Source organism: Oryctolagus cuniculus, chromosome 1, assembly GCF_964237555.1.
Source record: "Oryctolagus cuniculus chromosome 1, mOryCun1.1, whole genome shotgun sequence".
In the NCBI taxonomy this organism is placed as follows: Eukaryota; Metazoa; Chordata; class Mammalia; order Lagomorpha; family Leporidae; genus Oryctolagus; species Oryctolagus cuniculus.
This window is the reverse complement of record NC_091432.1, coordinates 7,867,203-7,884,941: the sequence shown is the minus strand read 5'-3', so window position 1 is coordinate 7,884,941 and position 17,739 is coordinate 7,867,203. Positions and strand designations below refer to the sequence as shown.

General features: G+C 43.5%; 1 protein-coding gene across 2 annotated transcripts in view; it reads left to right on the top strand.

Moving 5' to 3' along the window:
* The first annotated feature begins 1,220 nt into the window (after positions 1–1,220).
* Positions 1,221–17,739, top strand: part of LOC100344518 (organic anion transporter 7) — a 32,032-nt gene continuing 15,513 nt past the window's right edge. Inside the window, exons 1-5 of one of the 2 annotated variants that reach the window (XM_008274344.4) lie at positions 1,221–1,783; positions 2,454–2,557; positions 12,637–12,791; positions 12,891–13,059; positions 13,810–13,933. In XM_008274344.4, the coding sequence (XP_008272566.2) occupies positions 1,382–1,783; positions 2,454–2,557; positions 12,637–12,791; positions 12,891–13,059; positions 13,810–13,933 (954 nt within the window). In that variant the 5' untranslated portion in view covers positions 1,221–1,381. The remainder of the gene's footprint in view (positions 1,784–2,453; positions 2,558–12,636; positions 12,792–12,890; positions 13,060–13,809; positions 13,934–17,739) is intronic. The other variant, XM_008274345.4, reaches the window with a different exon arrangement.

Below are 17,739 nucleotides of genomic sequence, written 5' to 3'. Positions count from 1 at the left end.
ATGATTGGATGGCTTCAGAAACCACATGACAACAGAGCCTGACTGACAACAGGCCATGATTGGATGGTTTTGGAAAGTGCACAACAGAGTCTGACTGACATCAGGTCGTAATTGGATGGCTTCGGGAACCACATGACAACAGAGCCTGACTGGCAACAGGCTGTGATTGGATGGCTTTGGAAACCGCCTGGCAACAGGCTGTGATCGGTTAGGGCATAGATCACCCCTTGACCGGATTGGCTGCCTTGGCTATATAAGCAGCTGTAGCAACTGAAATCAGTGAGTCTGCGGGCTGCTTGCCTCAGGCCTGCTTTCACCCGACTCCCAGGGTCTGTGTGGTGACTCCGTACCTCCTGCCCCCACCATGTTCCTCTTCTCAGGAATGAATCCACAGCAATAGTGGGTGACCAACTGCCTGCGTGTACATGATGGAGCATGTGGCAGAAGGCCCCAACCCCCAGGGGCCGGGCCTTTTTAAGGAGGGCTAGGGCTGAGGGTGGGGGTAGGGGACAGCAGGAAGGGGAATTCCAGGAACTGGGCGACTCCTTGGGAACCTGGAAAAGAATGCAGGATGGGATACGAAGGCAATAGTGTGTGAGACCCAATTGAGTTTCAAGGGCAAGGAATACATTCCAGAGTTTATCTCTTTGGGGCAATGAGGGAGAATGGCTGAGCCTTATGTCCTTGTTCCATCAGGTAATATGGACGTTTTCTATTTTTTGTGTCATCTTCCATTTCTTTCTTTAATGTTTGGTAATTTTCCTAATAGAGATCTTTGACTTTCTTGGTTAAATTTATTCCAAGGCATTGATTTTTTTTCAAATAAGTTTCAGGGGTGAATTTACCGGGAGCCAAATGCCTTTGGCAGAAAAGGAGATTGTCCTATATTTTGATATCTTGAATTTAGCTCAAGATTATTTTCTCTCACTCCTTAAATCAAAATTCACAACTGTGATACTAAAGAACTTACAATCAGTATTTTCCGAGGAAATTTTCAAAAGAACTTCACTTTTGATTCTCTCAAATTATATATTCTGGAAGCTACTGTATATCTTGCAGATTTATTTTGTTTTGTTTACAGAGGATGTGGATATCAAAGTCCAATGCTAGCTTTTGGCACTGTTGACATCATGGATTTTCACAAAGTTGAAATTTAAACAGATTTGTGTGCAGTTGTAATGATCCAATGAAAATATCTCTTTTTGACTTGAATTCAGAAAACCACCTAACTCAGCCCCAAATAATGTGCAGAATCACTCCCACAACCCTGCTGTGTGATCAACGCTGTCTAGAGTCACCTGATACAAGGAAACTATCTCTTTGATTTTTTTTTTGCATAGAGACATTGTGCCAGTTCTCAGGGATCACCCATTCAGTCCCAATGGCCTTTCAGGATCTCCTAGATCAAATTGGTGGCCAGGGGAGATTCCAGATCCTTCAGACAGCTTTCTTTGTAATCTTAACCATTGTAACTTATCCTCAGTTTCAGTTGGAGAACTTCACTGCAGCCATCCCTGGGCATCGCTGCTGGGTCCCTCTCCTGGACAACCACACTATCTCTGACAATGACACTGGACTCCTCAACAAAGATGCCCTTCTAAGAGTCTTCATCCCACTGGACGCGAACCTGAGGCCAGAGAAGTGCCGTCGCTTCATCCGTCCCCAGTGGCAGCTCCTTCATCTGAACGGGACCTTCCCCAATATAAGTGAGTCAGACACAGAGCCCTGTGTGGATGGCTGGGTGTACGATCAGAGCTCCTTCCACTCCACCATCGTGACTAAAGTAAGAGACCCTATTTTTCTCTGATGTGTACAAGACCTGGGTGTTTAGAAAGTCATGAATATGCTTCAAGCCTTTAATAACCCATGTAGGTGCTTATTTTTCATTTGTTCAGCCACTAATTGCTTCTCTATTAAGTGTCAGAGAACTACATGTTTAATGAGTCTACTGAAGTCAAAAATAGAAATGTCCCTGCTATCAGGTGCTTTCTGTCACAATTTAAATAATGCATATATTTTGTTTTAAATGGTATGCTAAGTCAGTAAAGCTCAGCCTTGATCTCAAATGAGAACTGTCCTGGGAGACTGATCAAACTCTCAGTGCTCAAACCAATAGCCCTAGAACAGTCATATACGGAGGTCTATAGTGATGTTATCTAAAACCCAGTAAGTTCTTAAACATCCTCAAATGGTTACACTGTGTGGCCAGGTTTGAGAGCTAGTTTGTGTGAAGTAAAAGGGATCATTCATATAACTTTCAGCATTGGGCAGGATTCTTAGAGAAAATTACATTTGAAGTGTAACTGAATGGCAAAATTCAGGTAATATGGGAAAGGGAAGCTAAAGAAGAAGACAGATACCTGACATACTAAACTTGCAGTCTAGTTAAGGGATTTTGATCAGGTTACAATGAGGGATTATAAATTCTGCTATGCTGGTTCCTTCTCTTCTAGTGGGACCTGGTATGCACATCTCAATCACTGAATTCAGTGATTAGATTCATAGTCATGACTGGAATGCTAGTGGGAGGCATCCTATGTGGCCATTTAACAGACAGGTGAGTGTCTGTTTCACAACTGTCTTCATTAGTATGTATTTTCATCAGTTTATGAGTCATTCATTTCTTATGAAATTTTTTTGCAAATTACCCTGTCTTGGGGATGACTTAGTCTCCAGGCACCTATAAACACAACTGGAAAATTGCAATCAATGCGCTAAGGGCTGTTTTCAAAACTTTGTGTTCTGAGTACAGTGTAAGACATGAAAAGGACATCTCCATAAGACACAGTGGTATTTCAGGAGAGGGTTTAGAAAGAAGGTGCCAGAACATGTAGCTTAGATCGATGATTAAGAGTTAACTATGGAGCCGGCGCCGCGGCTCACTAGGCTAATCCTCCGCCTTGTGGCGCCGGCACACCGGGTTCTAGTCCCGGTCGGGGCGCCGGATTCTGTCCCGGTTGCCCCTCTTCCAGGCCAGCTCTCTGCTGTGGCCAGGGAGTGCAGTGGAGGATGGCCCAGGTGCTTGGGCCCTGCACCCCATGGGAGACCAGGAGAAGCACCTGGCTCCTGCCATCGGATCAGCGCAGTGCACCGGCCGCGGCGGCCATTGGAGGGTGAACCATCGGCAAAGGAAGCCCTTTCTCTCTGTCTCTCTCTCTCTCACTGTCCACTCTGCCTGTCAAAAAAAAAAAAAGAGTTAACTATGGAAACAGAAGAGGGTGATGTTGCAATACTTGGCATTCAACCTAACTGAAGACATAGATATGGAAAATAATGTTGTCAGCACTGACCAGAGCTACTGCATTCTGTCCTTCCTGGACACCAGGCACAGACTTCATGTCTTGGTTGCCCAAGTCTGTCGGGTAGGCATTGCTATGACACTCATGTGTCATTGGTGGAGTGTTAACAATTTTTGCCACCATTCTTAATTTTTTTAAAAGATAGCCTTTCTAACATTAAATTGTTTAAAAAGATGTATTTATTTATTTTGAAAGTCGGAGTTACAGAGAGAGGGAGAGAGAGATTTTCAACATGCTGCTTCACTCCCCAAGTGGCTGCAACAGCCAGTGCTGAGCCAGGCTGAAGCCAGGAGCCAGGAGCTCCATCCTGGGCTTCCATGTAAGTGGCAGGGGGACAAGCACTGAGGCCATCTTTCGTTGCTTTTCCCAGGCCATTAGCAGGAAGCTGGACTGGAAGTGGAGCAGCCAAGACTTGAACCAGCACCCATATGGGATGCCAGAGTCGCAGGCAGCAACTTCACCTGCTATGCCAAATGCCAACCCCTAAAGTTAAGTTTTAAAATAATGTACAGTAACCAATATAACAACTGATACCATAGTTGTAGAGTTATAAGTTTGGGGGATTTTGTGCCTTGTATTACATCTTCCAAAATAAACAACCATTGCCATGCCCAACCATGCATCCCCTGAGGAATAAAAGGAGGTTAAGATGCACCTTACTCGGCTGGGGCCGCAGCTTACTAGGCTAATCCTCCACTTGCGGCACTGGCACCCCGAGTTCTAGTCCTGGTCGGGGCGCCGGATTCTGTCCCAGTTGCCCCTCTTCAAGTCCAGCTCTCTGCTGTGGACCGGGAAGACAGTGGAGGATGGCCCAGGTGCTTGGATGCCTGCACCCACATGGGAGACCAGGGGGAAGCACCGGTGTAGTGCACTGGCCGTAGCGGCCATTTGCGGGGTAAACTAACGGAAGGAAGACCTTTCTCTCTGTCTCTGTCTCTCTCTCTCACTGTCTAACTCTGCCTGTAAAAAAAAAGATACACCTTTCTATTCCCCAGCATCATGTCACTTACCTCAGCTGCAGGCTGTGCTGTCCAGAGCTATAACCACAACGTATTTAGAAAACCAGTTCAGAGTCAGAGTGTTCATTCCAAGAGTTCAGTAACTCAGCACTATGAGAGTGTCACAAGAAAATGCAGATAGATCCATTTGATGGATCACAGGTGATGAAAACAGGGAATTAGAGGAGCCTGGTACTTGATGGCATGAAAAACTAAATTAATCTGCAGGGTCAACATCATTTAAGTATTTTGAAATTTATCATGAAGCTGAGGGTAAACCCTAAATGATACTAAATTATATTGTAAGGAGAGGGGTATGATGAAATTGATATATTTGAAATAATGCATATGACTTTTTATAATATCCAAAGCTAAAAATCATCTAGAATCCTACTAATTATAAAATGTTGAGTTAAATAGGGGTCAGCACTGTGGCGTAGCAGGTAAAGCTGCCACCTCACAGTGCTGGCATCCCATATGGGTACCAGATCTAGTCCTGGCTGCTCCCCTTCTGATCCAGCTCTCTGCTATGGCCTGGGAAAGCAGTAGAGGATGGCCCAAATCCTTAGGCCTCTTTATGCACATGGGAGATCCAGAAGAAGCTCCTGGCTCCTGGCTTCAGATTGGCAAAGCTCCAGCCATAGCAGCCATCTGGGGAGTGAACCAGCAGATGAAGACCTCTCTCTCTCTCTGCCTCTGCCTCTCTGTATTCTGCCTTTTGAATAAATAAATATTTTTTAAAAGGCCTAAATAATACTCAGAATATTCTGTTGGTTGGTTCTGATACAGCAAAAGGAACGAATAAACTATTTTTGGTAGTAATGTGAATGAGTGTCAAACCAGTGTATTATTTGAAAGGCTTAGTGATAGAGGGAGGGAGAGACAGAGACAGAAAGAGATCTTCCATCTTCTGGTTCACTCCCCAAATAGCCTCAATGGCCAGGGCTGGGCCAGACTGAAGACAAGAGCCAGGAATTCCATCTGGATCTCTCATTTGTGTGACAGGGGCCCAAGTACTTGGACCTTTCACCATTTCTTTCTCAGGCACATCAGCAGGGATCAAGATCAGAACCAGAGCAACTTGAACTGGTGCTCTGATATGGGATGCCAGTGTCACAGTTGGCTCAACCCACTGTGCCACAACACCAGCCCCAACATCAAACCATTTTGTGAAGTGCAGCAGACAACAAGAATGATTACATACCATACCATTTCACTTACCTGAAAATCAGAAACAGGCAACAGGACTGTGGTGTTGGGAGTCAGAAAGTGGTTCCTTTTTTAGAAATTCATTGAGATTGCTTTGAATAGTTCAGATAATGTATTACTCAGCTCTTCGTTATTTTAAAATACCTGAGAGGAGCAATGTAGGATGGAAAAAAGTTTATTTTGTTTATATTTTGGGGATTCACAATCCAAGATTCTGTGGTCCTATTTTTTTTTTACAGGCAGAGTGGACAGTGAGAGAGAGAGAGACAGAGAGAAAGGTCTTCCTTTGCCGTTGGTTCACCCTCCAATGGCCGCTGTGGCTGGCACACCGCACTGATCTGAAGGCAGGAGCCAGGTGCTTCTCCTGGTCTCCCATGGGGTGCAGGGCCCAAGCACTTGGGCCATCCTCCACTGCACTCCCGGGCCACAGCAGAGAGCTGGCCTGGAAGAGGGGCAACCGGGACAGAATCCAGTGCCCCAACCGGGACTAGAACCCGTTGTGCTGGCGCTGCAAGGCGGAGGATTAGCCTAGTGAGCCACGACGCTGGCCTCGGTGGTTCTATTTTTTAAAAGGTTTTACTTATTTATTTGAGAGGTAGAGTTACAGAGAGAAGGAATAAAATCCTCCATCTGGTGGTCCGCTCCCTAGATGGCCACAATGGCCAAGGCTGGGCCAGACTAAAGCCAGGAACAAGAGCTTCCTGCAGAGCGTCTGACAGAGGCCAGCAGTAGTGGAGCAGGCACAGAGGAACAAACCTGTGGTGACCCAGGAAGCAGAGAGAGAAACTGGGCCAAACATGTCTTAAGTAACCAACCTTCACGTGAGAACTACCTTGAAAGATCAAACCCCCTCTGACTTAAAGGTCAGGTCCACCTCTTGGATGCCATAATTAGATCAAGACTCCACCATATCCCATCGACCATAATTCATTAACTGTTAACATAAGATTTTGAGGGCTTAAAGCTATGTATGAACTTGGGGAGCCAAATCCTATTTAATCCATAACAGGTAAGATTGCCATTTTTAAAAATATTGAATTCTCTGATCTAATAATAGGATGGTGTTCTCACTAAATTTAGGACATCTTTAGTTTTTCGTGTAATATTTCCCAGTTTCTAAGAAAAGTCATGCATTGTTTTCATGAAATTTATTCCTATTTAACTAGTTGGTGAGGCTATAAGTTTAATGTTGTTTTAATTTCTGACTAGTCAGCCGGCGCCGCGGCTCACTAGGCTAATCCTCCGCCTTGCGGCGCCAGCACACCGGGTTCTAGTCCCGGTTGGGGCGCCGGATTCTGTCCCGGTTGCCCCTCTTCCAGGACAGCTCTCTGCTGTGGCCCAGGAGTACAGTGGAGGATGGCCCAAGTGCTTGGGCCCTGCACCCCATGGGAGACCAGGAGAAGCACCTGGCTCCTGCCATCAGATCAGCGCGGTGCGCCGGCCACGACGGCCATTGGAGGGTGAACCAACGGCAAAGGAAGACCTTTCTCTCTGTCTCTCTCTCTCTCTCTCACTGTCCACTCTGCCTGTCAAAAAATAAAAAAATAAAAAATAAAATAAATAAAAAAATAATTTCTGACTAGTCATTACTACTACATACAAACACAATTAATTTAAATATATTAAACTTCCATTCTGCCACCTCAGTAAATTCACTTATTAGCTCTAGTCATGCTATTGTGGATTCCTTAAAGCATCCTACATAATCATACTGTCTTCATGTAGTTCTGCTTGTTATTTTCTGACTTTTGTCTTTTTTTTTTTTTTTTTTTTTTGGACAGGCAGAGTGGACAATGAGAGAGAGAGAGACAGAGAGAAAGGTCTTCCTTTTCCATTGGTTCACCCCCCAGTGACCACTGCGGCCTGCACGCTGCGGCCGGCGCACCGCGCTGATCCGAAGCCAGGAGCCAGGTGCTTCTCCTGGTCTCCCATGCAGGTGCAGGGCCCAAGGACCTGGGCCATCCTCCACTGCACTCCCTGGCCACAGCAGAGAGCTGGACAGGAAGAGGAGCAACCGGGACAGAATCCAGCACCCCGACCGGGACTAGAACCCGGGGTGCCGGCGCTGCAGGCGGAGGATTAGCCTAGTGAGCCGCAGCGCCAGCCCTGACTTTTTGTCTTTTACTCTTTTTCTAAAAGTAGGTAGGACCTTTACTACAATGTAATTTTAAATGATGGGTCCTGATGCCTTTGCTTTACTTCTGATCTTAGGTAGAATATGTTGAATCTCTTACTAATATACATAGGATTGTGTTGGGTGCCCTGGATAAAGGTTGAATGATTCCCTTATATTTAAAAATTTTGAGTATTTTTATTTTGAAATAATTTTGACCTCATGTAAATATTAACGGAGATATACAATAGACCATCTAAGGGCCAGAGAATAAATTTACATAAAACTCTTTGAGAAATTAAGGCATTCAAAGTAATCACATCCATGGGGAAACAGAGACAGCCGGGTCTGTCTGCTTGAGATGCATGCTCAGGAAACCGTAAGCTTGCACAGAGGCTGATCTCTGTGTGAGTCTCCTGAAGACTTCAAGGACTGAGAGTGGGAGTTTAACGTAGAGGTTAAGATGCTTGCATCCCACATTGGGAGGCCTGGGTTGGATTCCCAGCTCTGGCTCCTGCCTCCAGCTTCCTGCTATTGCAGACACTGAGAGGCAGCAGTGATGGCTCAAGTCATTGGATTCATATCAGACACCTGGATTGCGTTCCAGCTCCAGGTTATGGCCCTGGCCCTGCACTGGCTATTGCAGGCATTTGGGAAGTGAACCAATGGATGAGATTCCTGTATCTCTGTCTTTTTCCATCTCTACTCCTTCAAATAAATAACAGTAATTTAAAAAATAAACAGGCCAGTGCCACGGCTCAATAGGCTAATCCTCTGCCTACGGTGCCAGCACACCAGGTTCTAGTCCCGGTTGGGGCACCAGATTCTGTCCCGGTTGCCCCTCTTCCAGTCCAGCTCTCTGCTGTGGCCCGGGAGTGCAGTGTAAGATGGCCCAAGTGCTTGGGCCCTGCACCCCCATGGGAAACCAGGATAAGCACCTGGCTCCTGGCTTTGGATCAGCACTGTGCGCTGGCCACAGTGCACCAGCTGCAGCGGCCATTGGGGGGTAAACCAACGGCAAAGGAAGACCTTTCTCTCTGTCTCTCTTTCTCTCACTGAGCACTCCACCTGTCAAAAAAAATAAATAAATAAACAAAAAGGCTTCAAGGAATACCCTACAACAGTCAATCTGCATTGACTAGCAGAGCTCCTGTCTTTCAAGGAAATCTCTATCATAACATTAGCCAACAACAAGTAAGAGGCATCAGTGATCACACAGGCCAAGGAAGAGTTTCTGCCAAATAGTTTGGAAACCTATCAAACAGTGAGTCCTGTCCACTGGCACCCTCTAGAAACTCTACTGATGATTCAGCCTCAGTGTCACAACCACCCATATTAATAACCTCATATTAAAAGGACTCCCAACCCATCAGCAAAACAACAAGTAAATATATTCTTTTTGTTTTATTTTATTTTCTGACAAATATGTGCTCATATTGAAGCAGAATATAGATAAAAATTTAAAAATACATTTTATATCATTCATAACTCACATGTAAGACTATTGGCCTTCAAAACTGTAATGTTGGGCCGGCGCCATGGCTCACCAGGCTAATCCTCCACCTGCAGTGCCAGCACCCCAGGTTCTAGTCCCGGTCGGTGCACTGGATTCTGTCCCGGTTGCTCCTCTTCCAGTTCAGCTCTCTGTTGTGGCCCGCGAGTGCAGTGGAGGATGGCCCAAGTGCTTGGGCCCTGCACCTGCTTGGGAGACCAGGAGGAAGCACCTGGCTCCTGGCTTCGGAACTGCACGCGCGCTGGCCGCAATGCACCGGCCATAGTGGCCACTTGGGGGGTGAACCAACGGAAAAAGGAAGACCTTTATGTCTGTCTCTCTCTCTCTCACTGTCTAACTCTGCCTGTCAAAAAAAACTGTAATGTCATGAGAAAAATAAGTGGATCCACCTTTTCAGATTTCAAAATACTGATTAAAGCATAACAAATGTAATGTGGTAATGGATGGAGAAAAGAAAAGTAACAGCTACAAAGACATTCAGCAGATCTAATGGCAATATGAAAACAGTCGATAGTTTATATACAGAATTATTGTTAATTTTCTTAGCCTTCAGCAACCAGGTGGTCAACCAAATGCTGCTACAGGGATATACTCGGCTCCCCACCTAGGAGATAGTGGCTTGAGACATGGCCCATGGCAACAAAGAGTACCTGAGTACCTTGTAGCACCATGTCAACAGGAAGTAGCTCTAAAGACAGAACAGTGTCCCTCTACCCCTCCTGGACTTTTGGGACTAATGTAATCCCACACAGCTCCTGCTTTATAAAAAACAAAAGAGGGGAATGTTAGTAAAATGGCTGTCTTATTTATGGTGCAATCTACACCCTGACACCATCCCAGGCTCTAGTCCCCTGCCATTGCTGGAAGCCTGGTGGCCACATGGCCCAACCACCAGCGTCAAGCTCCACCCCCATCCTAATGGGATTGGCTGTTCCTACTTCCCTACCCGCCCCCCAGCAAAGTTTTAAAAGGACCGGTTCCTGAACATGTCTCCATGTCTCTCTCTCTCTCTCTCTCTCTCCCTCTTCCTCTCCGTCTCCTAACCTCTGTCTCTGTCTCTGTCTCTCTCTTGTATGCTCTCCTTCTCCCTCTTCTCCTTCTTCACCCCTTCCCTCCAGTCTGTCAGGTTTCCTCCAATAAACTCTTTCCCTTAAAGAAAAATGAAATAAGTCCACCCAAGTAAGAGCTAACTTTAAAATAATTTAGATATATTTATATATTCAACAATATATGGTTTAAATAGAATTGGGGTATGGTCACATGTAATTTTGTAGAGTCTTTTGATATAGATGCTTATCGACATATATCACATTTTCTTTTCAAAGGAATAGTCTTTTCAGATAATTTTGGGAAACATGATATAAAAGAAATAGACAATGATCTTCTCAAGTTATCTTCATTAAACATCGTTATGGTAACAACATTACTATGTTAGTCAATAACTACTCCAGAATCATAATTGGTTACCTTAATAAAGGTTGATTCTCACTGATGTCAGAGTTGAGTGTTTCAAGTGGCCTTTCCAGGCAGCAGCTCAGGGAACAAACTCCTTCCGTTCTTTGACTTTTAAATCTCCAAATTCATTTCCAGTCATGTCAGAGAGAAGAGATAGGACCAAAAGAGAACTTATATGGACAGACTTAAAGTGGCATAAAGATGGTTCTCTCCACAGGCCATATTGAAATGTCATTAAATAAACCCAATTGAATCAAAAAAAAACTCAGAAATACAGTCTTCCTTTACATCCAGATTATAAGAAAAGCAGTAATGAACATCTGGCCGGATTGTGCAGTAATAATCAATGAAACAATAGTCTTTACATTTTGTACAACACAAACTTCTTCTGGACATGAAATGTGGACAATCCAATTATCATTCTCCTCATTTTATGAGACTATATTATACCTTAATCATAGTCCTTCTTTATATCGATGCTATTCTAGTCTGAACCAAAATGTAAATATAGAAATTAGAGATATGTGTATGACACTCAAGATGTAAAAGACTTAACAGTAACATAATGTGGGTGTGCCCTGACAGCAGCAAAGATTACAGACCATTTGTCTAACCTCAGCGTCTGTCTATTGGAAGATATAATTGGACATGCCAAATCAGTACATGTCATTTTGTCCATGTTGTCTATGGAAGTGTCATTCCCTTTCCCAGGAACACTTGAAGTAAGAGAATTCAACTTCCTTTTTAAAAATCTTCTGCCTTTCTGTTTTTTGTAAGATTTTTTAAATTTATTTGGCAGGTAGAGTTACAGACAGTGAGAGGGAAAGACAGAGAGAAAGGTCTTCCTTCCATTGGTTCACTCCCCAGATGGCCACAATGGCCGGAGCTGTGCCGATCTGAAGCCAAGAGCCAGGTGCTTCTTCTGGGTCTTCCATGTGGGTCAGGGGCCCAAGCACTTAGGCCATCTTCCACTGCTTTCCCAGAGCATAGTAGAGAGCTGGATTGGAAGAGGAGCAGCCGGGACTAGAACTGGCGCCCATATGGGATGCCGGCGCCACAGGTAGAGGATTAACCTACTGTGCCACAGAGTCGGCCCCTCCCTTTCTGTTTCTTCATGCCTTTCTTACCTAGTTCTTTCCTCTTCAAACTGTCTATAAATTCCTCTATCTGAGTTGTGGCTCCCTGGTATCCTGTTCTAGAGGAAGCACCTTCTGCAAGATCTGCTACCCCAGACTCAGCAGACAGGGGCTCCTATAAATCCCACCGGCAGCAGCTGTGATGCACTGTTCCAGGCATATTCCTTTCACAGTGGTTTAGCCATGACCTGTTTGGTCCTAAAATCCCAAGTACAGATTTAGATCTCTCAATAGGTAGCCAGGGCTTCCACAACAAAATACCCTCACTGAGCAAGTTCAAACAACTTCTCATGGTTAGGGAGGCTGGGAAGTCCAATGTCAAGGTCCTGACCAGTTTGGTTTCTATTGAAGCATCTCTTTTTGGCTTGTAGCCAGCCAACTTCCTACATCATCACATGGAAGAGAGAAAGGGAGAGCAAGCAAGTTCTTCAACATCTCTACCTATAATGGCACCAATCCCATGCGAAGGCCCCACCCCCATGTCCCCATCTGAACCTAATTATTTCCTAAAGGCTCCATCTGTACACATCATCTCATTGAGAGTCAGTGTTCAATGAATCATGTTGGTGAACACAATTCATTCCATATCAGAATCCTGGGGTTCTAGACACTGTACAAACTCTACTATGCCAAATGATTTTGTTAATACAAAGACATCTATGATGAGTTCAATTTTCCAACATTGCAGCCCATCTTATAGTTTCACAAACTATAAGAGTGTTTGTATATTTGCTGTCTATTGACAAATGGGAAGGTTTCTTCTGAGACCTGCCATTGATGATCTGTTGACACTAAGATTTTAAGTGCAAGGTTTGACATGTTAAAACATCATCTAAATGTCAAAGTTTGCTTTCCTCTGGATAGTTTTTACAAGTAGCCGTGGTTTGCAGTTCTAACTGTTCTCCTTTCTCAGGTTTGGGAGGAAGTTTATGCTGAGGTTCTGTGTCCTCCTGCTGGCGATCGCTAGTACCTGCACAGCCTTTTCTCCCAGCTTCCTCATTTACTGCTCACTTCGCTTCTTTGTTGGGTTATCTACCTCAGCCATCTTATCGAATAATATAATTCTCAGTAAGTCAACCTTGGATATTTGGAGCTTGGATATTTTCCAAACTTTGAAAGTCCTCCTTTGTTTTAAGGTAAAACCTCCTTGTGTGTGTTTTCTTTCAGTTTTAGAATGGACATTGCCCAAGTTCCAAGCACTGGGAACTACACTGATAATCAGTGCTGGTTGTATTGGACAGATAGCACTGGGAAGCCTGGCTTTTGCCATTCGAGACTGGCACGTCCTCCAGCTGGTGTTTTCTGTGCCATTTTTTGTTTTCTTTCTGTGCTCAAGGTATAAGCTTATTTTCTTCTTATGTTAGAGGACCTGAAAAGGCAAGATACAGGGAGTAAATGTGGAATTTATGGCCATGTGAATTGTTAGGTCCTTGGTCAACACTTGAGCACATGCTCTACTAATCTATGCCCTGTGTGAAATTTGAGAAGCATAACAAACAAGATTGCCAGATAATATCAAGGACACAAAATAAATTTTTCAGATAAATGAAAAATTTATTTCATATGATATGCCATTTATTACCTGATCCATGGTTTCATTGTTATTTATCATGTATGAAATTTTCTATGTATCTGAGAGGCTGCGATTTCATTTGCTAAGTGATAAAATACAAGATGTCTCCCTAAATGCAAATTTTAAATAAATAATGTTTAGTGTAAATATGTCAAGCACATTGCATGATACATAGCTTACTAAAGAATTATTTACTATTTACTTGAGTTAATATTTACCTGGGAAAAGTGTATTTTTATTTGCTAAAACCAGAAAAACTCCTTGAATAAGAGAGAAGCAATTACTCTTATTTATGACATCCTGTTCTGTTATCTGCCGTGAAGGTATAATACATGGTGAAGTCATCCTCATATTTTCCTAGTAATACAGCAAGAGATAGTAAAATTGTATTTCCTGATATAACCTAACAAGTGATGGGCATTATGTAGCAGAGGGAAAGTGTCTGAGGACATAGATCAGGTGAAAAATAAGCAAACAGGAATCGGCTGCACAGCTTTCCTCTTCTTTGGTCAGGTGGCTGGCAGAGTCTGCCCGGTGGCTGATCATCACCAACAAAGCAGAGAAGGGCCTGAAGGAGCTCAGGAAAGCTGCACACAGGAATGGGATGAAGAATGTGGAAGACACCTTAACTATAGAGGTGAGCAAGGAAGGGAGGTGGTTGTGAAATGTAGGAAAAGCATAACCTGCCATATGCCCCAGTCGGTGTCCACCAGGTGATAAAGGATGGGGAAGGATGGGGACACAGGCCTGGTTTCGGGTCTCTTTCACTTCATTTTCCTCATTCCCAGTGGATGTTGACACTCACTGCTTCAATGTTTGCATAGATAGAGAGAGAGAATATACTGTTGCCAAAGTGACTGGACATGGGTATTTTACTCACAGAGGTAGAGGGCATGTGATATTAATAATGATAAAGATTGTATACTGGTCCCATTCTGTTACAAACAGGAACAAAAATAAATCCATTGCTTCCTGTTGAATATTCTTTGGTCCTTTTGTTCAGGGTGGGCAAAGAACGAGAGGTTTGTGACCCTGCAGAATGGGGCGTAAGGAAGATTACATATTTGCTCATTCTGCCACATGACCTTTCATTCAAGGTACGTTTACCGAGTGCCTGCCTGTGCCAAGTTCTGCTCTACACATACTACAGCAGTGACCAGGAAAGTCCAAACCCCTGTTTTGTGGAATTTACATTTTACTCGTTACAAGTCACAAGGTCATGACTGGGTAGAAATTCTCCACAGGTCTGTCTCTTTTTTCATACCCCAGCTTTATAAAGCAGATACAACTGTGGATAATAAAGTAAATGAGGGCCGGTGCCGTGGCTCACTAGGCTAATCCTCCGCCTCGCGGTGCCGGCACACCAGGTTCTAGTCCCGGTCGCGGCGCCGGATTCTGTCCCGGTTGCCCCTCTTCCAGTCCAGCTCTCTGCTGTGGCCTGGGAGTGCAGTGGAGGATGGCCCAAGTACTTGGGCCCTGCACCCCATGGGAGACCAGGAGAAGCACCTGGCTCCCAGCTTCGGATTAGCGCGGTGCGCCAGCCACAGCGCGCCGGCCGTGGCGGCCATTGGAGGGTGAACCAACAGCAAAGGAAGACCTTTCTCTCTGTCTCTCTCTCTCACTGTCCACTCTGCCTGTCAAAAAAAAAAAAAGTAAATTAGTTAGAAAAAAAGCAAACCATTAGATAGTGACATAAATAATTTATTATATCATATATTAAATGTTGAAAAATTATAACATGCTAGGCATGCCACTTAATAATGAATAGCAGTAATATGTCAGGATCCCAGGTTTCAAGGAGGTTTCATATTAATAAGAGAAAAAAATAGTAGAGTTTAAAATGTTTTATTATGGTCAAAATCAGTTAAAATGAAATCTGCCCTCTTAGTAAATTTTAAAATATAGCATCCTGTGTTTTTAACCATAAACACCACCTAGAATAATAGATTGCTGAAAAATGTTTTTGTGCTACATCACTGAAACTCTATCCCTACTGAACTGAAGTTGTCCCTTTCCTTGAGAGCCTATTCCCTGTTTTGGATGCCTGATGTCCATAGAATTATGCAGGATGTGTCCTTCAGTCACTGGTTTATGTCACTTAACGTGGAGTCCTCAAGATCCATCCATATTGTCATATATGGCAGGATTTGCTTCTTTTTATGACTGAATAATATATATTGCATGCATATGCCACATTTTCTTTTTTCTTTTGTGTCAAAGGGCATTATATTCTTTGTACCTCTTGATTAGTGTGAATAGTGCTACAGTGAATAGGATGTGCAAATGCCTCCTTGAAATCCTACTTTGTTATGTTGGAAATATAACGGGAAGTGGGACCATGGGACCATATGGTAGTATTTATTATTATTATTATTATTATTTCATTTTTTGTAATGGGATCAAGGAATGAGAGGAACAATAACAGGGATAGAAAATAGTAATAAAGGAGGAATAAAAAAAATCAGGGAAAAGTCCTTTGGCCAGCTAATGTGAGGTCTGAAAGTCGCAGAAGAAAACAGGCCCTTTAACAGAAGATTTCAAACAGGAAGAAACAAAGTGCTCCTAAGAGTTTAAGCCCAATGAGAACGGAAGAACTAAAGGTTTCCCCAGAGATGGAGCCAGCAACAGTAGCACTGAGGGCCCTTGTTGCTGGGAACTGTTATCATGAGGTTGGGTTTCTTTTTTTTTTTTTTAACTTTTATTTAGTAAATATAAATTTCCAAAGTACAGCTTTTGGATTACAATGGCTTCCCCCCCCCCAATAATTTCCCTCCCACTCGCACCCCTCCCATCTCCCGCTCCCTCTCCCATTCCATTCACATCAAGATTCATTTTCAATTATCTTTATATACAGAAGATCGATTTGGTATATATTAAGTAAAGATTTCATCAGTTTGCACCCACACAGAAATGAAAAGTGTAAAAATACTGTTTGAGTACTAGTTATAGCATTACTTCACATTGGACAACACATTAAGGACAGATCCCACATGAGAAGTAAGTACACAGTGACTCCTGTTGTTGACTTAACAATCTGACACTCTTGTATATGGTGTCAGTAATCTCCCTAGGCTCTAGTCATGAGTTGCCGAGGCTAGGGAAGCCTTTTGAGTTCACCGACTTCGATCTTATTCTGACAGGGTCGTAGTTAAAGTGGAAGTTCTCTCCTCCCTTCAGAGAAAGGTACCTCCTTCTTTGATGGCCCCGTTCTTTCCACTGGGATCTCACTCGCAGATATCTTTCATTTAGGTCTCTTTTTTTGCCAGAGTGTCTTGGCTTTTCATGTCTGAAATACTCTCATGGGCTCTTCAGCCATATACAAATGCCTTAAGGGCTGATTCTGAGGTCAGAGTGCTATTTAGGACATCTGCCATTCTATGAGTCTGCTGTGTATCCTGCTTCCCATGTGGGATCATTCTCTCCCTTTTTGATTCTATCAGTTAGTATTAGCAGACACTAGTCTTGTTTGTGTGATCCCTTTGACTCTTAGACCTATCAGTATGATCAATGTGAACTGAAATTGATCACTTGGACTAGTGAGATGTCATTGGTATATGCCACCTTGATGGGATTGTATTGGAATCCCATGGCAATTTCTAACTCCACCATTTGGGGCAAGCCCGATTGAACATGTCCCAAATTGTACATCGCCTCCCTCTCTTATTCCCACTCTTATGTTTAACAGGGATCACTTTTCTGTTAAAATTTAAACACCTAAGAATAATTGTGTGTTAATTACAGAGTTCAATCAATAGTACTAGAACAAAAAAAATACTAAAAGGAATAAAGTATTACATTGTACATCAACAGTCAGGACAAGAGCTGATAAAGTCACTGTTTCTCATAGTGTCCATTTCACTTCAACAAGTTTCCCCTTTGGTGCTCAATTAGTTGTCGCTGATCAGGGAGAACATATGATATTTGTCCCTTTGGGATTGGCTTAATTCACTCAGCATGAGGTTTCCCAGATTCCTCCATCTTGTTGCAAATGACCGGATTTCATTGTTTTTGACTGCTGTATAGTATTCTATAGAGTACATGTCCTATAATTTCTTTATCCAGTCTACTATTGATGGGCATTTGGGTTGGTTCCAGGTCTTAGCTATTGTGAATTGAGCTGCAACAAACATTAAGGTACAGACAGCTTTTTTGTTTGCCAATTTCATTTCCTTTGGGTAAATTCCAAGGAGTGGGATGGCTGGGTTGTATGGTAGTGTTATAGTCAGGTTTCTGAGGAATCTCCACACTGACTTCCATAGTGGCTTTTCCAGTTTGCATTCCCACCAACAGTGGGTTAGTGTCCCTTTTTCCCCACATCCTCGCCAGCATCTATTGTTGGTATATTTCTGAATGTGAGCCATTCTAACCGGGGTGAGGTGAAACCTCATTGTGGTTTTGATTTGCATTTCCCTGATTGCTTGTGATCCTGAACATTTTTTCATG